The 27809-nt window shown below is 41.3% G+C and overlaps 1 protein-coding gene across 1 annotated transcript in view; it reads left to right on the top strand.

Moving 5' to 3' along the window:
* LOC137097865 (von Willebrand factor A domain-containing protein 3A-like) overlaps nucleotides 1-18660 on the top strand; it is a 46686-nt gene extending 28026 nt beyond the window's left edge. Inside the window, exons 17-34 of the mRNA XM_067473113.1 lie at nucleotides 201-320; nucleotides 1683-1757; nucleotides 3055-3199; nucleotides 4735-4930; nucleotides 5136-5206; nucleotides 6521-6685; nucleotides 8231-8321; nucleotides 9987-10097; nucleotides 11704-11801; nucleotides 11933-12085; nucleotides 12585-12693; nucleotides 12962-13106; nucleotides 13536-13680; nucleotides 15172-15323; nucleotides 16410-16536; nucleotides 17254-17351; nucleotides 17544-17605; nucleotides 18252-18660. Of these exons, the coding sequence (XP_067329214.1) occupies nucleotides 201-320; nucleotides 1683-1757; nucleotides 3055-3199; nucleotides 4735-4930; nucleotides 5136-5206; nucleotides 6521-6685; nucleotides 8231-8321; nucleotides 9987-10097; nucleotides 11704-11801; nucleotides 11933-12085; nucleotides 12585-12693; nucleotides 12962-13106; nucleotides 13536-13680; nucleotides 15172-15323; nucleotides 16410-16536; nucleotides 17254-17351; nucleotides 17544-17592 (2050 nt within the window). The 3' untranslated portion in view covers nucleotides 17593-17605; nucleotides 18252-18660. The remainder of the gene's footprint in view (nucleotides 1-200; nucleotides 321-1682; nucleotides 1758-3054; nucleotides 3200-4734; nucleotides 4931-5135; nucleotides 5207-6520; nucleotides 6686-8230; nucleotides 8322-9986; nucleotides 10098-11703; nucleotides 11802-11932; nucleotides 12086-12584; nucleotides 12694-12961; nucleotides 13107-13535; nucleotides 13681-15171; nucleotides 15324-16409; nucleotides 16537-17253; nucleotides 17352-17543; nucleotides 17606-18251) is intronic.
* Nucleotides 18661-27809: the final 9149 nt, after the last annotated feature.

The raw sequence follows: 27809 nt of genomic DNA, 5'->3' as shown, positions 1-27809 counted from the left end.
TCTTATATATCCAGATATTGGGGATTTCAATTCTCACCAGTCAACAGAGCCAGCAATAAGGGATTGTAGAAGTTGTGCCAAAATATATCTGGAGATCCAAAGATTTCCCCAACCCTGATTCATAGGTTCCCTGCTCTAGATCTCCACAGTGTGATTACTTGATGAAATAAATGTAGCTGATTTCCATAATTCTCAAACAGGGCTGTTATACTTATTGATGTCTCCAAAGCAAACTCCATGTACATCATTCATGTTCAGCATTGCCTGCGGCTCTTACTTGAGGAGCAGATGCCAAGCAAGGATTTCTTCAATATTATAGCGTGAGTAACTACGAAGCAAGTCTGTCATTGTTCATGGAGGATAATAGGTCCATCAATGACATAGACCATTTTTGCTTCAGGAACCATCTGAATTAAGAGGAACCATCTGCCTCAGGGGCTGAGGTGGTGCAACAGGTTAAACCATTAAATTGTTGAATCTGCTGATCTAAAGGTTGGCAGTTCGAAGCTGCGGGGTGGGTTGAGCTTCCGCTGTTAGCCCTAGCTCCTACCAACCTAGCAGTTCAAAAACATGCAAATGTGAGTAGATCAATAGGTACTGCACCGGCAGGAAGGTAATAAAGGCTCCTATGTAACCATGCCAGCAAAACACAACCAGGAGATATCTATGGACAACAGGCTCCTCAGCTTGGAAATGGAACAATTGCACCTCTCCATGGCCAGAGTTGAGTAACCCCTCCAGAAAGCCGGAGATGAAAGGGGAAGCCTTTACCTTTGTTCTGTGTATCAGTATGTCATTGTTATTCCACAGTATTAAGGCACTGAATGTTTACCTATCTGTGTTGTACTCTGTTCTGAGTCCCCTCCGGGGGGGGGGGGGGGTAGAGCAGAATAAAAATAAAGTGTATTATTATTATTTGAATACATATGGAGAGGAGGAGTTGGGGAGACACTGGAAAAGGGGGAGCCTTAGGATGTCACTCTTCACTAAGTTTCTCCTCAAAGGAACAGTGCAACTAGGAATTTTAGCAATATCCTTCCCTCTTTGAGAAAGTTTTTGAAAAATATCATTTTGGAACACTATTCAAGTTTAGGAGTTGTTTTTGCACAGAACTTGTACATTTTTGTATGCAGAAAATGCTGTTCATAGTATACAAAGTGCTGTTTTCTATGGAAATCTTCTTGTGTTTAAATTTTCTGCACATTGATTTCTGTAAAGATATTCTTGAGTCCAGAATTCATCTCATCTTAATTTCCAAACACTTGAGAAATACATTTTCGACAATAATTTTTCCATTCCTAGCCAGGAGATGCTTTGCACTTGAACTATAAAAAAGCCTTTATCAAGCAGTGGTGCTGAAGGCTCTGAGCAACCCCAATAACTATAGGATGGATAAAAGGATGCTTCTGTGATGGCTTAGTTACTGGATAAAGAACTGTAACTTGCTTTGATATACATACCTAAATCCTCCACATAAACCCACATAATTTGGCCATTTCTCAATGCTATCTCTTCTGGGTTTATTTATCCACTGTCATGAAGAGAGAAGCAAAATGAAGTAAAAATAAATGCATATGCCCCAGCCCATAGCTTATTCACATTATGGTTTATTACACTAAGATTTACAGTTTAAGGGGGTTCATGAATGCAACTAATATTGAATTATTTTTATGTTTTTGCAGTTTTGGAAGTGATGTTAAGGCATGGCAACCCAAAATGGTTCCTCCACATCCAGATAATTTACAACATGCCTGGAGGTAAGTAAGTTTCCTTTGTTGCTTTTGAAGACCAGGTTAGCAATTTCACATGGATGTTATCGGTATAAATAAACATCTGCTAAAAAGAGCATATCTGGTACAAATTCCAGATGTAACACCAGTTTAGCACAGCTGGTAAATCATCAGCAATTATAAGATCTATCAACCAAAAGGTTGCAAGTTTGAAGCCCCAAGTTGGCGTGAGCTGCCAACTGTCAGCCTAGCTCATTGTTTACCTCAGCAATTTGAAATCAGATTAGAGAAATTAGGTACTGCTAAAAGTGGGGGAGGTGCTTTATGACGCCATAAAAGAAAGAAGATCAGAAAATGCTTGGCGACCAAAAGGAAGGAGGAAGTCCTGACAGCTTTTTGTCATAGAGGATAGAGCAACAGCACCCCCTGGACTCAAGCCCAACCTTCCATGGCACCAAAAACAGCTGAAACAAACCATCTCCTTCTGATCTGTCTGTCTGTGTATTGTCTATACAAAGCGGCAATGAATGTTTGCCGTGTATATGTACTGTGATCCACCCTGAGTCCCCTTCGGGGTGAGAAGGGTGGAATATAAATAAAGTGTTGTTGTTGTTGTTGTTGTTGTTTCATTTTATTATTATTTGTTTGTTTGTTTCATTTATATACCCCTTTTCTCAAACCCTAGGGGGACTTAAACCGGTTCACAACAAAGCAAATGACTAAATTCAATGCCTCACAATATAAAATGTATTACATAACTAAAATAACATATTACAGTTGGTTAAAACCAATAAACTATAAAACATTGGATATAAACAAACATAAAACATAAGACATTCGACACTGCATCAATCCCAGGATATCTTCACAACTTCATCTCTTTTCTTGTTTGAAAAGCTATTTTTTGAGTACTTTCCTGAACGTCAGGAGGGAGGGGGACAATCTGATCTCACTGGGGAGGGAGTTCCACAGATGAGGGGTCTCCACCGAGAAGGCCCTGTCTCTCATCCCCACCAGTCACGCCTACAAGCGCAATGGGACCGAGAGCAGGACCTCCTTCACGGATCTTAATGCTCTACCTGGCTCATAAAGAGAGATACGTTCAGATAGTTTTTGCATCTTCTTCACAAGTCCCACACACAAGGGATTGTGACTCACATGCTCTTCCTACTCTTTTGCTACTAGGTAACATCTAAAGCTGTTTAAAGAAACTGCATCTTAAACTGGCACAAAGCAAAAATAAATACTTGAGATTGTAATCGTGGCACATTAGAACCTAGGCAACACTTGCATGTTTAGATCACTGCTAAGATCTCTCTTTTAGGTGGATATTAGCTTTGCAATGTGAAGGCACTAGAAATGTGATGGCCGCTCTGAGAAGAGCTGTGGAAGTGGACTTCCAGGAAAAAGACAAATATGAATCTCAGAGCATTTACCTGTTCACCACTGGAGTTCCTGACCAAGAAGTGGTGGGTATGATTCCATTGTTACCTCATGATACATGCATCTGGATCTGTTTATTGTTTCCCATAATTTGCACATTCACAGAGACGTCAACATGAGAGTCCTCTGCATGTTTTCTTTATTAATTTTTGCACTGTTGTATACATTACAAGGAGCCTCCAGTGGTGCAGTGGGTTAATGCACTGAGCTGCAGAACTTGCTGACCAAAAGGTTGCAGGTTCACATCTGGAGCTCCCGCAGCATGAGCTCCCACTGTTAGCCCTAGCTTCTGCCAACCTAGCAGTTTGAAAACATGCAAATGTGAGTAGATCAATAGGTACCACTTCAATGGGAAGGCAATTGCACTCCATGCAATCATGCTGGCCACATGACCTTGGAGGCGTCTACGGACAATGCTGGCTCTTCAGCTTAGAAAATGACATGAGCACCAACCCCCAGAGTCGGACATGACTAGACTTAATGTCAGGGGAAAACCTTTACCTTTACCTATACATTTCAAAATTATTCGTATACTCAAGCAGGTTAACCACAAGCTGCAGTAAATCTTGCCAATCAAAAGGTTGACAGTTGGAAGCCCAGGTTGTGGTGAGCTCCTGGCGTTTAGCCCAGCTTCTGCCTACCTAGCAGTTGGAAAGCAAAATGTGAGTAGATAAATAGGTACTGCTTAAAACGGGGAGGTATTTAAGGCACCCATAGGGAAATAACAGAAAATGCCAGCGATTCAGTCAAGGAGGAAGTTTATGAACAAAGCTCTTTGACAGGGAAAATGGAGCAACAGCACGCGCGCACACACACACACACACACACACACACACACACACACCGTGGCTGGAACTGAGCGTAAGCTTCCAAGATGCCGAAGATGGGAAATGCCTATATATACCCCTATCTATGTATAATTGTCTGTCTCGTCAGTGTACAAATGGCATTGAAAGTTTGCTGTATATGTGTTCTGTGATCTGCCCTGATTCTCCTTTGAGATGAGACAGGTAGAATATAAATGCTGTAAATTAATTAATTAAACTGACAGACCTCTTTAGTCCACCTTAGGATACCTTTAGGTAAGGGACAGAGGTCTAGGGTAGTTTTCAAGATCAAAATGATAAGATTTCTTGATTAGCAGGAATGATGTCATCTGCCACTCTTTCTGATTTGACAGCAATCCTCACAAGTTGAAATGGATTTTCCAAGCAAAAACGCAATTACACGAGCTTTCCATTTGGGCAAGCCAAAGTATTTTAGAGTAGGCAGGACTTAATGGGCATCTAGGAGTGATCACATTCACAAAAAAAGCTCCTTGTAGAAAAAGGTCAACATAGTTGCTTATTCTCTACAAATTCAACACTTGTGAAATCTTTTACAATGAGAAGGAAAAATGGAAAATTTGGATTTTGTATCAGATGATGACATAATGGAGTAGAGTTTGTAGCCATTGGAGGAAGCCTAGAGAGAATTTGGCCCAGGAGCTGAAGTTCCTCACCCCTCATATAAATGTGAAATAATAAATTTGGTGACAGTGACTTTTCACTTTGCTTTCCAGCACGCAGTATGCTCTTATATGACTGAAGTCTGTGGAGGCTGTGACTTACAGCTGCATGTCTGCCTGTTCAGTGTCAATGGTTTTCCCTTCGATGAAGATATTCCCCCGCGCTACGCAAGTCCAAATGAAACGGCTGCCGCTTTGAAAGAAATCGTGCAGTCTGCCAATGGACGCTTTCATTGGTTTGGAGAAACAGGTGCAGTGATGGACTTCGGTGTGCCTTTTGTAGACCTGTAGCTTCTACTCAGTAACAACATGTAGGCTTCCTGTACTTTTTCCAAAATTGAGTTCCCTCTTTCATCCCACTGTGATTAATTCTTTAAAAAAAAATACGAGTGCTTTCTTTTGCATCCATTCTTATTCTGTCTTATTCTTATTCTCACTCCCCACCCCCAAACCAGGCATCTATGAAAGTGATGATATCAGCCTCATCCTGTCTGAGATGGAAAAAGCAGTCAGCTATTCTCATAAGGTAGGAGCCCCCAGTGGCACAGTGTGTTAAAGCGCTGAGATGCTGATCTTGCTAACCAAGTTCGCAGGTTTGAATCCGGGGAGCGGTATGAGCTCCTACTGTTAGCCCCAGCTTCTGCCAACCTAGCAGTTCGAAAATATGCAAATTTGAGTAGATCAATAGGTACCTCTCCGGTGGGAAGGTAACGGTGCTCCATGCGGTCATGCCGGCCACATGACTTTGGAGGTGTCTATGGACAACGCCGGCTCTTCAGCTAAGAAATGGACCAACCCCAGAGTCAGACACAACTGGGTTTAATGTCAGGCGAAAACCTTTACCTTTACTATTCTCATAAGGTATATTCAAACCTGACTTCTCCTCAAAATGGCTATTATTCATTAAGCAGAATGGTAGGGAGTGTTTAGAAACATTGTTTGCTCCACTTCTGAGAGATAGCGCCCAAGAGGTTTCAACTCCTTGACTTTGCTGCCATCATTACTGATTTGCTTGAGGAAGGCAGGCAAAGGAGCAAGCACAGCAAATGAGTATTAGGAAGGTCCAAAAGAGCCACAAGTTGGCAGCAATTCCATACTATGTTGGGTACCTTATGTCAACAATTATCAACTTCTGAACCACACTCAGGGGCCACTTCTGATGTTTAGAATCATAGGACCATAGAGGTGGAAGAGACCTCATGGGCCATCCAGTCCAACCCCCTGCCAGGTAGCAGGAAAATTGCATTCAAAGCACCCCCGACAGATGGCCATCCAGCCTCTGTTTAAAAGCCTCCAAAGAAGGAGTCTCCACTACACTCCGGAGCAGAGAGTTCCACTGCTGAACAGCTCTCACAGTTAGGAAGTTCTTTTTAATATTCAGGTGGAATCTGAACATTATTCCAGTTGTAGCTACTGGGACAAAACCATAAAGTATGAAAGGGAGAGGTGTGTTTCTAACCTGCAGTAGGCCAGCTAGGAAATCACATCCTTTAAAAATACTTATTTTGCATCATTTGATCTGCACTAGATAGGTCATGAAAAGCTTCGAATAGGAACAATAAAATATGAACCAGTAAAAACATATAGATGATGGGAAATGAAACAATAATTATCCTACGAATCTGATACAGAAGGCGAAACAGAATTCAGTTTTTCTTCATGCATAGGGCATGTTTCAAGTCCATGCCTTACATGTTTGGGAACATCTCCACTTTCCTTTCAGATTGGGTGGAAATAGTAAATGCTTTTCCTTTGTGGTTCAGCCAGAGTAGGAACTGCTAATACATTTTTCTGAAATCATTGGGAGGGAAGTCTAAACGTATTTTTTGTTTGTTTTCAGTGTGCCCTGCTAGTGGAATCCCTGAGACAACGAGCAAGAGGCCAGTTAAATAATCAGTTGATTCCTGAAGAAGAAAACCTAGCAATATTAGAGAAACAGGAGAAGAAGAACAGGCCACAAAAGTGGTCACCTCCAAAACCAACAGCCCTTACCCTTGCTCGAATGGTATGACCCAGTTGAATAAGACAACGCCTTTCTTAGAACCACCACTACTTTCATGGAACAGTAGTATAGTTATCTTACTCAGATTTGTCCAAAATCCTGTTCTTGAACCAAAAAGTTGCTTTTGATTATTTACAAAACTTACTTTTGACAAAATTATAGTGGTTCCCAAACTTTGGTCCTCCAGCAGTCTCGGTCTTCAACTCCCAGTGGCCTCAGCCAGCTTGTCCAACAGTTAGGAATTCTGGGAGCTACAATCCAAAACAGCTGGAAGACCAAATTTTGGGAAATACGAAGAGGTAGATAATTAGACTAAGCAGAGAGTCCAAAAGACTCTTTGGTTCACCTGGGATGGCAAGAAGAAATTTCAACTGAAGTTTCCCATTAAGAAAAAAAGTTACAAATCTTTTTCATACTATTCTTAAGATGGGAGATCCAGGACAAATATAAAGAAATCTTAACTTCACATAGTCATGCAGGGGGATTTTCTACTATCAAATATATCAGGGGCTTCTAGTCACGAAGGCAATATGAATGGGGGATGCCTGACTCAACAGCAGTATGTGTGAAAAAAGTTCTTGGAGTCCTTGTAGACAATAAATTAAACATGAGCTAACAATGTGATGCAGCAGCTAAAAAAGCCAATGGGATTTTGACCTGCATAAATAGGAGTCTAGTGTCTAGATCTTGGGAAGTCATGCTACCCATGCTCTATTCTGCCTTGATCAGATCACACCTGGAATCACACTGTGTCCAATTCTGGGCACCGCAATTCAAGGGAGATGTTGACAAGCGGGAATCTGTCCAGAGGAGGGTGACTAAAATGATCAAGGGTCGAGAGAACAAGCCCTGTGAGGAGTGTCTTAAAGAGATGGGCATGTTTAGCCTGCAGAAGAGAAGGCTGAGAGGAGACATGATGTGGGCCATGTATCAAGATGTGAGGGGAAGTCATAAGGAGGAGGGAACAGGCTTGTTTTCTGCTGCAATGGAGCAATGGCAGGAAAGGAGATTCCATCTGAACATTAGGAAGAACTTCCTGACTGTGAGAGCTGTTCAGCAGTGGAACTCTCTGCCCCGGAGTGTGGTGGAGGCTTCTTCTTTGGAGGCTTTTAAACAGAGGAGGTATGGCCATCTGTCAGGGGTGCTTTGAATGCAATTTTCCTGCTTCTTGGCAGCGGGTTGGACTGGATGGCCCACATGGTCTCTTCCAACTCTATGATTCTATAATATGTGTCTTTTGCCACCAGAAATTGTGTGTTTGTGAAGTTCTGTAGGTTTCTCATAGGAGCCCATATGGAATCGGAATTTGATCAGATCCATCAAAACCCTTCTTATGTTGTAGGGAATCAGACAATCCTCTTGGATGTATGCCTCCTTATACCAGTTCCTGGGAAATGCCTTGCCAAGGGATAGCGCTGTCCTCATATTCTGCTTGTAGGCCTCCGATAAACAGTTGGTTAACCACTACAAAAGGAAAGCAGATGTAAGCAGGATTTTGGTTTGATCTAACATGGCTTTCCTTATATTAAGTACTAATGGTATCTTTAGAGTTTGAGAGACCACCATGATGGAGACAGAAAAGGCAGCATGAAAGCCCTCCTCTGGCGTCCACCAAGTGCCAACCCAGAAATCCCGCCAGGTGTGTGTAAGTTAGATTTGGAAGTAAAGAATTATGTGTAAGTGAAAGACCTGAAATTGTCAAATGTGTATGTAAATAGGTGCATTTGATCTCTCGCAAGCTCTCTTTTAATTTATTTGTTCAATGTGTTGTCGAAGGCTTTCATGACCAGAATAACTGCGTTGTGAGTTTTCTGGGCTGTATGGCCATGTTCCAGAAGCATTCTCTCCTGACATATCACCCACCTCTATGGCAGACATCTTCATAGGTTGTGAGGTCTGTTGGAAATTAGGCAAGTGGGGTTTATATATCAATGGAATGATGTCCAGGGTTAGAGAAAGAACTTTTGTCTGCTTGAGGCAAGTGTGATTGTTGCAATTGGCCATCTTGACTAACATTTAATGGTCTTGTAGCTTTAAAGCTTGACTTGCCTGAAATAGATGAGAATTCTTTCTCCCACTCTGGACATTCCACAGATACATAAATTCCACTTGCCTAGTTTCCAACAGACCCCACAACCTCCGAGGATGTGGGTGAAATGTCAGGAGAGAATGCTTCTGAAGCATGGCCATACAGGCCAGAAAACTCACAGCAACCCAGTAATTCCAGGAAAACTGTTGGCAACACATTTAATTACTTTTATTTTCTGTAATTTGCTGGTTCATTTTCCTGATAATGAGATTTCCTAGACTTTGTTTATCGATCCTCTATCGATTAGTCCTTACACAGGTTTCTTTAGAAAGAAAGAGGAAAATGTAGCCACTAAAGAGCAGCCTATTAAAAGTTATGATTGTGGAAAATCTTTATATTGGAAAATATTCATTATCCTGAAATATGCATCATAGCAAGGATGTAGCATCCTTTGGCTGTTTTGACCAGTGATGCCACTAATTATCTTCATATACTGTACAAAACAATGGATTTGTTTTGTGCACTATATCCCAGGCATGGGCAAGCTTTGGCCCCCCAGGTGTTTTGGACTTCAATTCCCACAGCCTACTAGTGTTAGGAATTGTGGGATTTGTAGTCCAAAACACCTGAAGTTTGCCAATATGTGGTGTATCTGCATATGAACACAAGCACCTCTCTTTTAACAGTTTCTCCAGCACAATGGAGATTATTGCATGACATGTTTATTTTGGTGGGATACCACTGCCATCTATGTACTGTTTTTAAAACTGATTTCTTTTTTTCCTTATATTTGTATCTTGAAATAATTTTTTTTGCCCCCATCAATTTTCCGTATTGAATATCATTGATATTATGAGTACTTGCACTTCAAATAAAATATATTCAATAAAACTGTGGTGTTGGAAGAAAATTCTGAGAGTGCCTTGGGCTGCAAGAAGATCCAACCAATCCATACTCCAGAAAATAAAGCCCGACTACTCACTGGAAGGAAGAATATTAGAGGCAAAGATGAAGTACTTTGGCCACATCATGAGAAGACAGGAAAGTTTGGACCCACATGCCACTTGGTTTTGCTTTGCTTTGCACCAAAATTGTCATACCTGTGTGACTAAATGGTGGTATTAGCCTATTTTATAATTATTTTATAATTATTGATTTATAGTTTTGATAACTAACATATGGGTTGCATGCAATAATGATAATAATTATGATGTGACATACAAGCAGTATGACCTCCAGATCTAATACAGTAATTCTTTTGTTGTGGTGTTGCAGTACAGTCACTGAGAGAGATTTTTCGGGCAAGAAAAAAACCCAGCTCAAAGTCAAAGAAACGCCCAGAGGTCTCACTCTCATTATTTTACACAGATAAAGGAAAGAACATAGGTGGGTATCCCAAAAGTGTGTGTGTGTAATAAATCATTTTTATTTTTATTTTTGCTATTTTCAGTAACAGAGAATGAATAGTTCCTCATTTTTCCTTGTGATGCACAACTAAATTCTCAAATCTGTGAGTTTGTTTCTGTTGCAAAGAAACCATGTTTAATGTTTCAGTATCACCCTTAGAAATTACACGTTAGAAGTAAAGACAGTGCCTGGAATGTTGTCAAGTCCTTAGGCTAGTGGGGGGGGGGGGGCAGTTACACAAGTGGTTATGTTTTTTTAGAAGCCAAATAAGACCCCATCTGCACTGCCACATCAAATCAAATCATTTATTTTGGTCATAGACCAGCACAGGAAATAAAAGTCACAGTTTCATACAAATTTGGTATATTTAGTACATTTAAAATGTAAATATAAAGAATCCAGTTTCAGCATGCATAATAACTACACTGAACTAGATTATTTATTTATTTATTTATTTCTATTCCGTTTTTCTCCCCATCGAACAACATACTAAAAGCAAAGACATCACATAAAATGACAATAAACAATCCCATCGTAAACACATTTCCATCTAATAAAACTGTAAAAGCCACATCAGTTATAATTACAATCTAAACAAAAAGCACAATTAAAAACGGTTAAAACCTTCAATAGGTTAAAAACCCATCTAGTAATTAAATCTCTTAATCACTGTATTTTAACCTTGACTGTAGACCAGGGATCCTCAAACTTTTTAAACAGAGGGCCAGGTCACAGTCCCTAAAACTGTTAGAGGGCCAGATTATAATTTGAAAAAAACATAAGTGAATTCCTATGCACACTGCACATATCTTATTTGTAGTGCAAAAAACACTTTAAAACAATACAAAAATTAAAATGAAGAACAATTTTAATAAATACAAACTTATTAGTATTTCAATAGGAAGTGTGGGCCTGCTTTTGGCTGATGAGATAGGATTGTTGTGTGCTTTCAAGTCATTTCAGACTTAGGAGGACTCTGAGCAAGGGCCGGGTAAATGACCTTTGAGGGCTATATCCGGCTCCCGGGCCTTAGTTTGAGGACCCCTGCTCTAGACCTTAGTATTTATTTTATTTTATTTTTTAATCTTTGGATTTGCTTTTATAAACTGATCAAATTAGGTGGTTTCTATCTGCCTTGAGTCCCCACATGAAGAAAGATGGAACATAAATAAAGTAAATAAATAAGAAATATAAATAAATTAGTTACATCTCTTGTTGCTGTGTGAAAAATGGAAAACATGACTGCCTGGCATTTTAGCATTGGAGAATGTTAAAGTTAACATTCTGGGCTCTGATTTTGGTAGTAAGAATGGACTGCTGTCTTTTTTGGCACCTGCAGGCAGCAGACTAGTGTCAGGGGATGCAGAACAAACCTTATAGCATTTCTCTTTAACATCTTGTTGCTACTCAACACTTGCCAAATGAAAGATCAGGTGGATACTTGGCCTGAAACAGAGGGTTACTTATGCTCTTAGAAGTCCTGAAAGCAATGTTCATATCTTATCAATCTATAGTGTGTGCTTTTTAATACATAAAATGCTTTCTTGTCTATAGTAGAACTGCTTTTTCCCACTGCTTTTTCTAGGTGCAGTTTATAAAAAATATTCAAGCCTCAAGTGCACGACGAAGCTCGTTCCCAAGGTCACTTTGCCTCAGGAAGAAGAAAGATGCTCCACCAAGGAGGTACATTTTTCATATGTTGCTGCCTTGTTGTTGTTGTTTACTTTTTAAATGCATTTTCCAAATTTTCATTGCCTGCTGCATCCCAAGTAGATCATTAGCTCAATAACCTGTAATCCTTTCTCTCCAAAAAGTGGTTGAGCAAATTCAGTATAAAGAATTTGAAGCTCGAGTTGCCCAGTCTCGTTTTTGGACCTGAGTGCAAGCATCAAAAGCACATGGTGGAGTCTTTGCACAAGCAAGTGTCTGCTAAGTACTGCCACATCTTCCCCAGCGTTGAAATGCATGTAAGTCCCACATATCTGTTCTCCTTGGATGTTCCCTAAGTGTCTTTTGTCCTGGGAGTCTCCTTTCCCCCAGCATTTGTATTCCTTCATTGAACTTGGGAATGGCCTTACATAAAACAAGCTCTTTCCTACATTGCTTTATCAGACATTCAAAACAAAGGGTTTCTGTTTGAGTCATTCTAAAACAGGCATGGGCAAACTTTGGCCCTCCAGGTGTTTTGGACTTCAACTCTCACAATTCCTAATGGCCTACACCTGGAGGGCTAAAGTTTGCCCATGCCTGTTCTAAAACAAAAGCTCTAGTCATTCCTCTTCCTTGCTTCCCATTTGCTAGTCATTCCTCTTCCTTGCTTCCCATTTTCCAAATGAATGTTCACAGGCACATGCAAATTAACCCAGGATCTTCAGCTTTTTCTTATTGACATAGTTCCTTGCAGCTGTACCATTTTGCATATCACAAAATGACTTCGATAACAAGCCTTTGTAAATGACGTTCTAGGGCATCGTCAAACACCTGCAGGTTCAGCTCAAGGATTTGGAGGACTACATTGAGCAGATGGAAAAGGTGCTACGACGTTATGTTCGAAGATTACAGTGGCTTCTCTCAGGTGTGTATTATACAGTCATTGCAAGTGTAATGAGATCATGTACTGAGTAACCATGTAGTTCCTATCTGCTTTCTGTCACACATGCATGCTCATGCCCCAACCAAAAAAACAAACAAACAAAACATTAACCAATTCCTGAAAATTCAGCATTTATCCTGTGACTTTTCTGGCTTGACATTTTAGATAAACTGAACTTAAGTGCTAGATAAGTTGAACTCACAGCTTAAAAAAAAATGCTCAAATTTCATTTTATATTATTGTTATATAGGAAGCCGTCGGTTGTTTGGTGTCATTTTGGAAGCGAATGTTTGCCTCCTGATTGATGCATCAGGTTCCATGGAGAGCTCTTTGGAAGAGGTCACCAAAGAGCTCACCTCGCTTATCTGGGAACAGCTGAGGAAGAACAACATGAAGTAAGGATGGTGCTGATGGTGGGCATCCTATAGGCAACTGATTAGGTCCTGTGGAAACAGAATTGAGAAGTAGAAGGGCTTGCAACATGATCCAGCATGGCTCTCCTTATAGTGCTTGCTCCCCTCTGCTACATACAAGATAATCTGTGTTGTCATTTAATTGGGTTCTTGACTGTCCTGTCTCTTGGCTATTTAAGATTTTATTTAATTTTTAAACCAATGTCCACCATGTTCCGACGGTCTTGCTTGGCAATATGGATCATGGCATCTTGCACCCCAGATATGAAGGTAGCACCACAACTCAGAGATCTTATTCCCATAGAAACACCTGTTTTTCTCTGTGACAAACATCTCAGAAATACACAAAATATGGCAGAACGCTAACTGGCTCCTGTAAAGTCCTGTTTGCTTTGACTTGTTCCTTCCTAGGTTCAACCTGATCAGCTTTGCAGAAGACGTTGAGGTCTGGCAAGAGTGTCTTGAGGAGGCCACAGATGAGGCCTGCCATGACGCTGTGCAGTGGATGTCAATGCTTCACGCTCATGGGAATACTTCCATCCTAAAGGCTTTGCGGGTGTGTTATGTAGTGGGAGCATTTCTATGTGTATCAGAGTTAACATGAGCTCTGCATTTTGTGATGTTGTAAAGCTGGCATGTCCTGGCTATTAGGAAAAGTGAACTGGTTGCTGGCAGGGGTATAATATAGATGCTAGTTTGTTAAGGGAGGGGTTCTTTACCTAATGGATCAATATTGTGACAAAATTCATATGAATACATATTTTTAAGGGAGAGAAGCAACAGTGAGGTTTTTTTTACCACATATGCCATAATTGTTGGACGAGTGGTCTTATTAAGAAAAGACCCTCCTCATAAATGTACAGTAGAGTAACTTAGCAGCAGCAGCATGACCCAGTACCAGTAGCCCAAAATGATAAAAAGAACAAAAACACACAGACCAATGTTATATCTTCCTTAGGAGGCTTTTCTTTGTAGTAAAATAATATGGTTGCACTATTTAGAAGAACAAGGTCTCCATAACACAAATAAAGTTCTTTCTACTTCCTTCTTTGCTTCCATGCTGGGCTTTTTTTCTCATGCAGATAAACAGCTTCGCCCTCACAGAGTCTCTTCTCACACTAAAGTTACACAGGAGCTTCACACAGTAGCTTTTTACACAGCAGCCTTCACACTGGAGTTTCACATGAGTTTTTAAACCTCGGGTTTCTCTCACCGAAGCTTCTCACACCAGGCTGTCCTCACACTGAGGCCTACTCATACTGAGGCCTACTAACACTGGGGCCTTCTCATACTGAGGCCTCTCACACTGAGGGCTCTCTCAGACTGAGGCCTTTCTCCTCCTGAGGTGAACTAACACTGAGGCCTTCTCATACTGAGGCCTACCAACACACTGAGGTCCTTCTCCCACAGAGACCTGTCACAGACTGAGTCCACTAAGCTACGGGCACAACTGCTTATATCGAACTGCAGCTTTTGCGGAGTCATTGCATCCATTTAACCCTTTCAGGGCTTGACTCACAATTTTGTAATTAAAAATACCTAGTTAATTGTTAATATTTCTGACAATAATAACCCATTTGGTTTTAAGTAATAGGCACATTGACTTCAAGGTCATGATATGAAAAGGAGGGGAGAGATTTACTACTTTGCTTTAGACAGCAAAATGTCCTGGATCAGCCCTGTCATAGTTTATAGACCCCATTCTGTTCTGCAATAGAGCATTCTCTGTCATAGAGCCTCCAGATACTAATGAACTAGTATTCCTATTATGCCTCAATAATGTCCAGGCAGATGACAATTGAAATGTAATAATATTTGGAGGGTGTCTGTCATTTTCTTCACAATTTTAACACAGAACTATAAGCCATTTATATGTTAATGACATCAATCTGGTGTGTTTGCCACCATCCAAAGAGGGACAAAATATAAATCTGAAAAGTTAAGAGTGACAAGATCATTTTCCATCCAGTTCCTCTGAAATGAAATACGTTTCTCAACTGTTTGATAAAATGGACTTTGTTCAAGCTATGACCTTTTCCCTTTCCAGAGGGCTTTCCTTCTTCAAGATGTTGAGGCTTTGTACCTTTTGACAGATGGAAAACCAGATACCAGCTGCAATTTGGTTCTCAAAGAAATAGAAATGCTTAGGAAGAAGCAGGCCATTCCAATCCACACTATTTCATTTAATTGTACGGACAGGTATGTGTTGCCTTGGTGGAAAAGGTGATTTCAGTTTTTCGCTTTTTTATTTATTTATTTATTTATTAACTTTATTTATACCCTGCTAACATCTCCCGAAGGACTCGGTGCGGCTTACAAGAGGCCAAGGCCCAACACATCAATAAAACAACAGCATAACAAATACAACAATAAATAAACTCATAAAGCAAAGCAATAAACATTAAAACAATAACAATAAGCATTAGACAGTAACACCACGACGCATTTAAAAACTAAGGCCGGGCCAAATGTAATGAATAAAATTTTTCAAAAATTCAATTTTTAAAGTATCATTTTTTAAAAAAAAAAATTCAAGGGCTTTTTTACAAAGGCCATTGATTTCTTTCAATTAAAATTGTAACTTTTGTGTATGTGTCAGGAGCAACTTGAGAAACTGCGAGTTTCACTTTACAGGGTGAAAAAGAAATAATAAATTAACACACAAACACACATATATATTCATGTCAGGAGCGACTTGAGAAACTTCAGGTCGCTTGTAGGTGAGAGAATTGACCATCTGCAAGGACATTGCCCAGATGTTTTACTATCCTGTGGGAGGCTTCTCTTATGTCCCTGCATGAGAAGCTGGAGCTCCTTGGATTCAACTGCCAACCTTTTGGTCAGCAATCCTACCAACATAAGGGTTTAACCCATTGTGCTGCCGCAATAAACTGCTTAATTAATATTAATATATTGATTTTAATATTAATACATTAAATATTGATATTATAAACAATATAAACTAATTAACATTTATAATGATACACTATACAAGCTCCACCTAACGATGGGTCCCTTTCCTTTCTCCTGCAAGTGGATAGAAGCCTATCTATTAGTATACACCAGTGGTTCTCAACCTGTGGGTCCCCAGATGTTTTGGCCCTCCCAGAAATCCTAACAGCCAGTTAACTGGCTGGGATTTCTGGGAGTTGTAGTCCAAAACACCTGGGGACCCACAGGTTGAGAACCACGCAGTGCAGTGGCCTCCTTAGAGATGTGGTGATGCATGATATATAGTGTATTTGGAGACCATCTCAAAGCACTTGTTTTTTCCCCCTTCAACAGAGGAGCCAATAACTTCCTCAAGAAACTGGCCTTCCAGACAGGTGGGCGCTACCATCGGTGCCATGGAGATGTGGATGGACAGCTGGCAGCGCACCGCTTGCTGTCAGAAGGCTTCAAAGATGAAGATGTATGTGCATTTGGAACACTTTCTTGCATTGCATCCTATATGTCATCTCTCACTTTGACCTCTGAAATGTCAAGCTAGTCTTTCCTAGCGATGTCTTACAGCGACCCCATTAATTTCATGGGATTTTCTTAGGCAATGAATATTTGGAGGTGATTCTGTAATATATAGCCTACATCCCCTTATATTAATTTATGGTCACCCATCCAAGTAGTAACCAGAGTTGACCCTGTTTAACTTCCAAGATCAGACAGGTTTGGTTTCTTCCAGTATTTAGGCCATACCCAACATCCTAACTGTGAGAGCTGTTCATCACCCAATGTGTGGTGGAGGCTCCTTCGGAGGCTTTTAAACAGAGGCTGGATGGCCATCTGTCAGGGGTGCTCTGAATGCAATTTTCCTGCTTCTTGGCAGACAGTTGGACTGGATGGCCCACGAGGTCTCTTCCAATTCTATGAGTCCATGATCCCCAGGCAACTTCTAGTCATGGTTGTTGACTCACATCCTACTGGGCCATCCCCCATGTGTTGCCTTAGCTTGGAAGAAATATTCCTACTGTGCCCTGGAGTTTGCTGCCAAATGGCATCATCTGGAGCATCCAAGGGCTGTGGCTACAGTGGGTGACTACTTTGGGATTTGCTGGAGTCAAATCCAGTTATCATGTTGACAAAGCAGAAAATTGCTTCAGATCCAAATGAATGCCTTGTCTTGTTTTGTCAGGATCCAGTTTTCCCTTTGTTTGAAGGAGATGACTTAAAGAAACTTGCTGAAGAAGTAGCGAAAGCTAGAAGCTATCTAGCACAAGCAAGGTCCTTTAGGTGAGAGCTTTTCAGTATTGTTCTTTTTGCTTCAATATTGATTACAAGAAAATTGTATTCATTGCTCTTGATTAGGCATGGGCAAAGTTTGGCCCTCCAGGTGTGTTGGACTTCAACTCCCACAATTCCTAACAGCCTCAGGCACCTTCCTTTTCCCTCTCAGCTGCTTATTTAATCCATTTTTCTCCCCAGGTTACTGTTAGAAAAAAGGAATTTAAACCAAAAGAGCCAATCCTTCTAATACAGATAGATCGGTATGTATGTAGATGTGCTTTTAATATCTTATGAAGCTAAATGATGTGTGATGTGTGCTGGGGAAAGCATTTAATTTCGTTGCACAATGGCAGTAAAGGTATTTTATTGTATTATATGGAGAGCCCCCGGTGGCGCAGTGGGTTAAACCCCTGTGCCGGCAGGACTGAAGACAGACAGGTTGCAGGTTCGAATACGGGGAGAGGCGGATGAGCTCCCTCTATCAGCTCCAGCTCCTCATGCGGGGACATGAGAGAAGGCTCCCACAAGGATGATAAAAACATCAAATCGTCCAGGCGTCCCCTGGGCAACGTCCTGCCAGACGGCCAATTCTCTCACACTAGAAGCTACTTGCAGTCGCTCCTGACACGACAAAAACAATTGTATTATATTCTATTTTGCATCTTAAAGCATGGTTCCCAATATTTTCAGGCTTTATAGAGAATTGCTGATGAAGCATAAATGTGTGAATCTCCAAACAGATGCATGAAGTGCTTATTTTAAGTGGCGAGGGATATGGAATGGCAGCACACATCATCCAAGCTTGTTTCAAAGCAAGGAAAGCACAGGACTTTGATTGAGACTCCAATATGTTTGCTGTGTATCTTGTTATGTCACTGGTTATTTATTTTGTTTTTCCTTCTATAGGTGATAAATATTATTGCTACCCACAGGCAAGGCTTGTAAAGAACTGGATTGCTATCCAAAGAAGTTTACACTAGCTGACACAGTGGATCATTAACCTGAAAACAAGACACAGACACCAATATGAATCATCCTTCATGATATTTCTTATATTTGGCATATTTTTATATTCATCTTTTTCTTTTCCAACTATTTGAAGTATTGTTTCCATATGTCTTTTTGTTGTGTTGGGTTTTTGTTTTGGTTTTTTGCCTAAGTATTGATTCATTTGTGAAGAATTGGCAAGGAGCTGGATTCCTCCTTTATTAGTGACCAATTACAGTTACATTATACTGTTTTGAGGAGTTATTTCAGTTGCAATTATTTGTATCAACATTGTATTTATGAACAATAAATAGCTGACTGATTTGTACTGTATGAATGTATTTATTTAATACTAGCTATCCCCTACCACGCGTTGCTGTGGCCCAGTCTGTGTATATGTGTTTTTTTGTGTGTGTATGTGTATATGTGGTTTTGTGCATGTGTTGTAATGCATTTTTATTTTTATTTTTGCTTTTTAAGTGGCTTCCACTGTGTTTTTCTGTGTTTTTATGAGTGACTAGCCGTCCCCTGCCACGTGTTGCTGTGGCCCAGTCTGTATATATGTGTTATGTGTGTGTATATGTGTGTGTATATATTTGTGTGTTTACGTATATATATGTGGTTTTGCGCATGCATTGTAATGGGGGTTTTTTTTTTTGGCTTTTTAAGTCTCTTCCACTGAGTTTTTCAGTGTTTTTATGAGTGATGGTCACTTGTTGGCCTGATAGGTGTATTGTGTCCAAATTTGGCATCAATTCATCCAGTGGTTTTTAAGTTACGTTAATCCGACAAATTAACATTACATTTTTATTTATATAGATTTAAAATTCCAACACTGGAAATGATCCAGCATCTTTTGGTACCAGGTTCAGAGAGACTGCTGTCCCATGTGTTTTGCCTAAATACTGAATGAAACAGGTCTGCGATGAAAATATGTTTTTTCAATATTGTGGTTGTTTTTTGGGAGCTGAATTTGAAAAGCACAAAATGTCACTCTACATCGTGTTCTTCTGGATTTACTTATATCTCATACCAGAAGCGAATTGAGAACACAGTGATAAATTATAGAAAAACCACAAATAAAGTTAAAAACTTGGCATTCTATTAAATGTCCTTTGACCAGTAGCTGGCCACTTGGAGTGCCTCAGGTGTCGCTGTGAGAAGGTCCTCCATTGTGCAGTCTATACGGGATGTAACCAGAGCATGGACTACCATGACCAAGTTTGACTGCCCAAGATACGGGTGCAACTGGCGCACAAGTTTTAATTGTGTGAATGCTTCCCTGGCCACAGCCGAGACCTGGGGTTCCAGGCTCAGGGATGAGTCCAGGAGAACACCCAAGCTGCGAACCTGTCTTCAGAAGGAATGGGACCCCATCCAACACAGGTGGTAACCCTATGCCCTGTTCGGTCTTACCACTGACCAGGAGGACCTCTGTCTTGTCTGGATTCAGTTTCAATTTGTCTGCCCTCATCCAAGCACTGGTTCAGAACCTGAACAGCCTCCTTAGTAGTAAGTGGAAAGGAGTAATAGAGTTGAACCTTTTCCTATTGAAAGCATCCATGAAAATGCCCTTTTAAAACTACATCTCCCTCAGTTCAGCCTAGATTTATCTTGATGCATATATTTTATTTGGAAAGCAGATTGGCATCTTATCTAGCATCAGTTTCTCATCTTGTTCAGTATGTATTAGAGCAGGCATGGGCCAACTTGGGCCCTCCAGGTGTTTTGGACTCCAAGTCCCACCATTCCTCACAGTCTCAGGCCCCTTTCTTTCCCCCCTCAGCTGTTTAAGCTACATATCTTAAGCATACTGTAGAGCAAGCCTGGGCCAACTTGGGCCCTCTGGGTGTTTTGGACTCCAACTCCCACCATTCCCCACAGCCTCAGGCCCTTCCTGGACCACTCTAACAGCCATCATGTCAGACTACACAGAGAAGCCATTGAAATACACAAGCATGTGGACAGAAAGAAAGAAACCACGAAAATGAACAAAATCTGGCTACCAGTATTAAAAAACTCTAAAATCAGGACACTAAATAAAGAACACTCTGAAAACAGGGGAATTCCAGACATGAAACAATCAGGGCTAGCTAACACCTAGAATCATAGAATCATAGAGTTGGAAGAGACCTTTTGGGCCATCCAATCCAACCCCCTGCCAAGAAGCAGGATAATTGCAAAGCACCCCTGACAGATGGCCATCCAGCCTCCAAAGAATTTTATTATTATTTATTTATTTAGAACTTTTGTATACCGGTCTTCTCACCTCTGTGGAGGGACTCAGGCCGGTTTCCAACAATATCACTAGCAATTGTTTAAAAACATCACATTCCATAATACACTAACACATTAAAATACCAAAAATGCAATCATATAATTACAATGGCCAAGTCGTCACAATAAAATGTTTGTTTATCACCATCCATCCATATAGCCACGAGTTATTGACTCACTCGTCAAATGCCAGTTTCCAGAGCCAGGTTTTCACCTGTTTTCTAAAAGTCAGGAGAGAAGGGACAGTTCTAATCTCCAGTGGGAGGGAGTTCCAGAGCCGAGGGACCACCACCAAGAAGGCCCTGTCCCTCGTCCCCACTAGGTGCGCTTGCGAGGCTGGTGGGACCGAGAGCAGGGCCCCTTCAGATGATCTTAACAATCTTGATGGTTCATAGGGGTGAATCTGTTCGGACAGGTAAACTGGGCTGGAGTCGTTTAGGGATTTATAGGTTAACACCAGCACTTTGAATTGTGCTCAGAAGCTAATTGGCAGCCAGAGGAGCTGGCGCAACAGAGGAGTAGTATGCTCCCTGTACCCTGCTCCTGTTAGTAATCTGGCTCTGGTTACATCCTGTTTAGATTACTGCAACGCTCTCTACGTGAGGTTGCCTCTGAAGACTGCCCGGAAGCTCCAACTAGTCCAACGAGCGGAGTCCAAAACCCCTGGAGGGCCCAAGTTGGCCCAGGCCTGCTGTATAATAGCTTAAATGGCTGAGGGTGGAAAGTAAAGGACCTGAGGCTGTAGGGAATGGTGGGAGTTGGAGTCCAAAACTCCTGGAGGGCCCAAATTGGCCGAGGCCTGCTCTATAGTAGCTTAAGTGGCTGAGGGTGGAAAGGAAGGGGCCTGAGTCTGTGAGGAATGGTGGGAGTTGGAGTCCAAAACCCCTGGAGGGCCCAAGTTGGCCCAGGCCTGCTGTATAATAGCTTAAATGGCTGAGGGTGGAAAGTAAAGGACCTGAGGCTGTAGGGAATGGTGGGAGTTGGGAGTCCAAAACTCCTGGAGGGCCCAAATTGGCCGAGGCCTGCTCTATAGTAGCTTAAGTGGCTGAGGGTGGAAAGGAAGGGGCCTGAGTCTGTGAGGAATGGTGGGAGTTGGAGTCCAAAACCCCTGGAGGGCCCAAGTTGGCCCAGGCCTGCTCTATAGTAGCTTAAATGGCTGAGGGGGGAAAGGAAGGGGCCTGAGTCTGTGAGGAATGGTGGGAGTTGGAGTCCAAAACCCCTGGAGGGCCCAAGTTGGCCCAGGCCTGCTCTATAGTAGCTTAAATGGCTGAGGGGGGAAAGGAAGGGGCCTGAGTCTGTGAGGAATGGTGGGAGTTGGAGTCCAAAACCCCTGGAGGGCCCAAGTTGGCCCAGGCCTGCTCTATAGTAGCTTAAATGGCTGAGGGGGGAAAGGAAGGGGCCTGAGTCTGTGAGGAATGGTGGGAGTTGGAGTCCAAAACCCCTGGAGGGCCCAAATTGGTACAGGCCTGCTCTATAGTAGCTTAAGTGGCTGAGGGTGGGAAGGAAGGGGCCTCAGTCTGTGAGGAATGGTGGGAGTTGGAGTCCAAAACCCCTGGAGGGCCCAAATTGGTACAGGCCTGCTCTATAGTAGCTTAAGTGGCTGAGGGTGGGAAGGAAGGGGCCTCAGTCTGTGAGGAATGGTGGGAGTTGGAGTCCAAAACCCCAGGAGGGCAGGCCCAAGCCTTCACCTGGCTGGATGAAGGCGCGCGTGGTGGGCGTTGCGCCCAAGAGAGAGGGAGGGAAGGAGAGCGGCCAACGGCCCGTGGAACGCCCGAGAGAGGGAGGAGGAGGGCGGCCTCCCGCTGGCTGGCCCCCGGCGCGGACCCAGCCGGACTGGGGAGTGGGTCCCGGCTGCGAGGGGGCCCTCCGGGGAAGGCAGGCAGGGTAAACACGCTGGGAAGGGGATGCTCTTCGCCCGCAGGCCTGCCCCCTCTCCCTCGTCCAAAGAGAGGCACCCGCGTTCCCTGGCAGCACTTCTCCGCTTCCTTTTGGAGCATCTTCTGAGGAAACCGAAGGCCTCCCCTGGGTTTCGACCCGAGCCCCCTTCCACACTGCCATATCTAATCCAGATCAAGTCTGCTTCCAACTGGATTATATGGTAGCGTGGGCCCATATAACCCAGTTCAAAGTAGACCATCAGGATCAGGCCCGGGTCAAAGTGGGCCCTCCTTCCAGGTGTTTTGGACTCCAACTCCCACAAATCCTAACAGCCTAAGGCAGTTGGCCCTGGCCTGATCTAGATAATCTGGATTATATGGCACCAGAGAAGGCATACCTTGAAACTACAGACAGTCTCCAGGTTACCAACAAGATCGGCCCTGTAGGTTTGTCTTAAATTGAATTTATATGGAACAGGGATATTTTTGAAGTCTAATTTCAGCCAGATATCTATGTATCTATATCTATCTTTCTATCTATCTATTCAATCGAAAGCTAATATGTATTATTCTAGATAGATAGATAGATAGATAGATAGAGATATATATCCAAAGCTTATCCACACACACACACACACTATCTAGATATAGATATATATCCAAAGCTTTTATATATATAATATCTAGATAGATAGATATAGATATATACCCAAAGCTAATATATACACACACATACAACGTGGAGAGATAGATATAGATATATACCCAAAGCTAATATACACACACACATACTACGTCGATAGATAGATAGATAGATCCAAAGTTTATATGATATCTAGATAGAAAGATATAGGTGGATATCCAAAAGCATATATATATATATATATACCCACACACACACTAGCTGCACCTGCCACGGTGCTGTGGCCAACCTTCCATCCCTCTTTGTCTCTTTCTTTCTTTCTCGCCTTCCATCCCTCCCTTTTTCCTTCCTTCCCTCTTTTTCTTTCCCTTTTTCTTCCTTCCTTCTCTATCCGTTTATTTTCTCACTTCCTTTGCTCTTTGGTTCCATCCTTCCTTCCCTCTTTCCTTCGTTCCTTCTCTCCTTCCTTCCCTCTTTTCACTTTTTTATTTCATTCTCTCCTTCCTTCTCCGCTTTTCTTTCTTTCCTTCTCTCCCTCCTTCTCTCCCTCCTTTCCCCTTTCTGTGTATGTGTTTTGTGTGTGCATATATTTGTGTATATATGTGTTTGTGTATATATGTGGTTTTGCGCATGCGTTGTAATGTATTTTTTGCTTTTTTGCTTTTTAGGTTTCTTCTGCTGTATTTTTCTGTGTTTTTATAAGTGATAGTCACTCGTTGGCTTGATCACTGTCTTGTGTCCAAATTTTGTGTCAGTTCACCCAGTGGTTATTGAGTTATGTTAATCCCACAAATGAACATTACATTTAGATACACACACACTATATAGATAGATAGATAGATAGATAGATAGAGTTATAGGTATACTGTATATCCAAAGCTAAGATTATCTATCTATCTATATACACACTATATCGACAGATAGATATCTATATAAATAAAATGTAATGTTAGTTTGTAGGATTAACATAACTCAAAAACCACTGGGCGAATTGACACCAAATTTGGACACAATACACCTATCAAGCCAACAAGTGACCATCACTCATAAAAACACTGAAAACACAGCGGAAGAGACTTAAAAAGCCAAAAATACATTACAATGCATGCACATAACCACATAAATACACATATACACAAATATATACACACATATATACACACAAAGCACGTATACACAGACTGGACCACAGCAATGTGTGGCAGGGGATGGCTAATGTGTGTTTGTGTGTGTGTATACACACCCACACACAATAAATAAATAGATATAGGTATATATCCAAAAGCTTATATATATGTACTATCTAGATAGATAGATAGATAGATAGATATAGGTATATATCCAAAGCTTTTATTTATACACACACACACACACACAAGATAGAGAGATAGAGAGATATATCCAAAGCTTATATATGTGTGTGGTGTGTGCTATCTAGATAGGTAGATAAAGATATACATATATCCAAAGCTAATACATACAATATACTATCTATTAGCTTTGGATAGAGTAAAGTTAACACCCTTGTGGTGTTTGTTTTGCTGCCTGTGTTCCTGTTCAGAGGATTTCACCTTACTTTCACTGTGAAAATTGGATTTTGAAAAAATTGCCTTGTTGTGGAAACAAGGATTACTAATAAAGCTTCAGTGGAGACACCTTTTCCCCATGATGTTAACTCTTCCAGGAGTGGATTTCCCTTCCAAATGGTAGATTTCTCTCATTTCCTGTTGTCTCCCCCTTGCTGGTAACTAGGAGTCATTTGTACATCAGGTGTCTGTAACTCGGGGACTGCCTGTACTCCATTTTTTGCAATATTTCAGCCAAACTGGGGCCCCGTGTATAAATAAAACACTGCATGTTAGATCTCAGAAACGGAAATCTAAAGCCCCATCCAGGGGCCCTTCCAGAATGTCCCAGATATATCCTATATCCCAGAATGTCAAGGCAGAAAATACCACAATATCTGCTTTGAACTGGGTTATCTGAATCCACACTCAGATAATGTGGGATTTTCTGCCTTGATATTCTGGGATATAGGGCTGTGTGGAAGAGTCTCAGGTTATCTGCTTTGAACTGGATTATAATCCAGTTGAAAGCAGATAAAGTGAATTATCTGCTTTGATAATCTGGATTATATGGCAGTGTAGAAGGGGCCTAAGAATGATGCCTACAGGCCTTCCCACTTTTGAATGCAGAAGCACTGTGGATCAGGTTAGCCCCCTCCCCTCCAAACCTTCTGCACACAATTAAAGACCTGGCTATTCCGACAAGCCTTTGACTGTGTTTGAAGGAGGGGAGCCAGGAAGGCAGAGTTCCACCATGTCTCCTGGGTCATCAGTTGGGAGCCCCTTCCCCCAGCAACAATATAGTAATATATAATATTAATATTGTGCTGTGTTAATATAATATATTGTATACACATATAATATTGATTATTTATTTATTTATTTATCGTGTCATCCGCAACCAGAACATTATATTACATTTCTAACAGAGCAAAACAAACAAACAGATTAAAAAAAATTGCAAACTTGGTAACTGATTAAATGTCCTTTGACCAGTATCTGGCCACTTGGAGTGCCTCTGGTGTTGCTGCAAGGAGGTCCTCCATTGTGCATGTAGCAGGGCTCAGGTTGCATTGCAGCAGGTGGTCTGTGGTTTGCTCTTCTCCACACTCGCATGTTGTGGATTCAACTTTGTAGCCCCATTTCTTAAGGTTGGCTCTGCATCTCGTGATGCCAGAGCGCAGTCTGCTCCGCGCCTTCCAAGTCACCCAGTTTTCTTTGTGCCCAGGGGAAGTCTCTCATTTGGTATCAGCCATTGGTTGAGGTGCTGGGTTTGAGCCTGCCACTTTTGAACTCTCGCTTGCTGAGGTGTTCCAGCGAGTGTCTCTGTAGATCTAAGAAAACTATTTCTTGATTTAAGTCGTTGACGTGCTGGCTGATACCCAAACAAGGGATGAGCTGGAGATGTCTCTGCCTTGGTCCTTTCACTATTGGCTGCAACTTCCCGGCGGATGTCAGGTGGTGCAATACCGGCTAAGCAGTGTATTTTCTCCAGTGGTGTAGGGCACAGGCACCCCGTGATAATGCGGCATGTCTCATTAAGAGCCACATCCATTGTTTTAGTGTGGTGAGATGTGTTCCACACTGGGCATGCGTACTCAGCAGCAGAGTAGCATAGCGCAAGGGCAGATGTCTTCACTGTATCTGGTTGTGATCCCCAGGTTGTGCCAGTCAGTTTTCGTATGATATTGTTTCTAGCACCCACTTTTTCTTTGATGTTCAGGCAGTGCTTCTTGTAGGTCAGAGAACGGTCCAGAGTGACTCCCAGGTATTTATTGATAATAATATTATAATGTAATACAATTTAATACTAATAGTAATAATATTCTTATTATTTGAGTCTCCCCAGGGCTGAGGTGAGAAAGGTGGTGTATATATACTGTAAATAAATAAATAAATAAAATAAATAATTATATATTTCATATTACATGTACTATTACTAATAATATTACAGTATAGTGGTATAGTACAATATAGTAATATATAATACTAATATTGTACTATGCTAATATACAATAATATAATATATTGTATGTATATATAACTTGTAAGTCGCTCTGGGTCCCCTTCAGGGTGAGAAGGGTGGCATATAAATGTCATAAATAAATAAATAAATAAATAAATGTTTAGACCAGGGGTCCTCAAACTTTTTAAACAGAGGGCCAGGTCACAGCCTCTCAAGATGTTGGAGGGCCGGATTATAATTTGGAAAAAACATGAATGAATTCCTATGCACACTGCACATAATATCTTATTTGTAGTGCAAAAAAACCCTTAAAAACAATACCATAATTAAAATTAAGAACAATTTAAACAAATATAAACTTATTAGTATTTCAATGGGAAGTGTGGGCCTGCTTTTAGCTGATGAAATAGGGTTGTTGTTGTTGTGCTTTCAAGTCATTTCAGACTTAGATTGATCCTGAACAAGGGCTAGGTAAATGATCTTGGAGGGCCGTATCCAGCCCCCGGGCCTTAGTTTGAGGACCCTTGATTTAGACTCTCTAATAATCTATATGAGGACCTTTAGATTCTTTTTTTATTGGTAATAGATTTTAATTTCTCACCATAGTGGTGCTGACTCATATCAACTTGAAAGCTCTAGGAAATACCAGTGTAAGTTTAAAGGCAAAAGATGATATCTCAAATCTTTAGAGGACCTTTAGATTCTTTATTAGCCCTTTATACTTCTGAGATCAAATACTACTGGTTTTAACTCTGGCAATTGCTGTATTTTATTGTTTTTAACAGGGGTTGCTGTAGATTTATGATGTTGTGTTGATTGTTTATGGTCTACTCATATGTTTTGTTTTGCACTTGTATTTTGCATGTCGCACCTTGAGTGCTTTGTGAGCTGCCCCGAGTCCCTCTGGGAGATACAAATAAAGGCAGGATATAATAATAATAATAATAATAATAATAATAATAATAATAATAATAGTGCGGTTTTCTGGCATCCTAGACGCTTGGCAAGTGTTCGACTTGTGATTTTGTGATACGAAATCCAGCATATAGATCTCGTTTACTGTGACATACTGTGCTTTTGTGCCAATAATAATAATAATCTTTATTTATACCCTACCACCATCTCCCCAAACATGAGGCCAAGCCTAAA

This window comes from Anolis sagrei, chromosome X (assembly GCF_037176765.1).
Source record: "Anolis sagrei isolate rAnoSag1 chromosome X, rAnoSag1.mat, whole genome shotgun sequence".
Classification (NCBI taxonomy): domain Eukaryota; kingdom Metazoa; phylum Chordata; class Lepidosauria; order Squamata; family Dactyloidae; genus Anolis; species Anolis sagrei.
The sequence above is the reverse complement of the archived record's forward strand: the minus strand, read 5'-3'. Positions and strand labels throughout refer to the sequence as shown.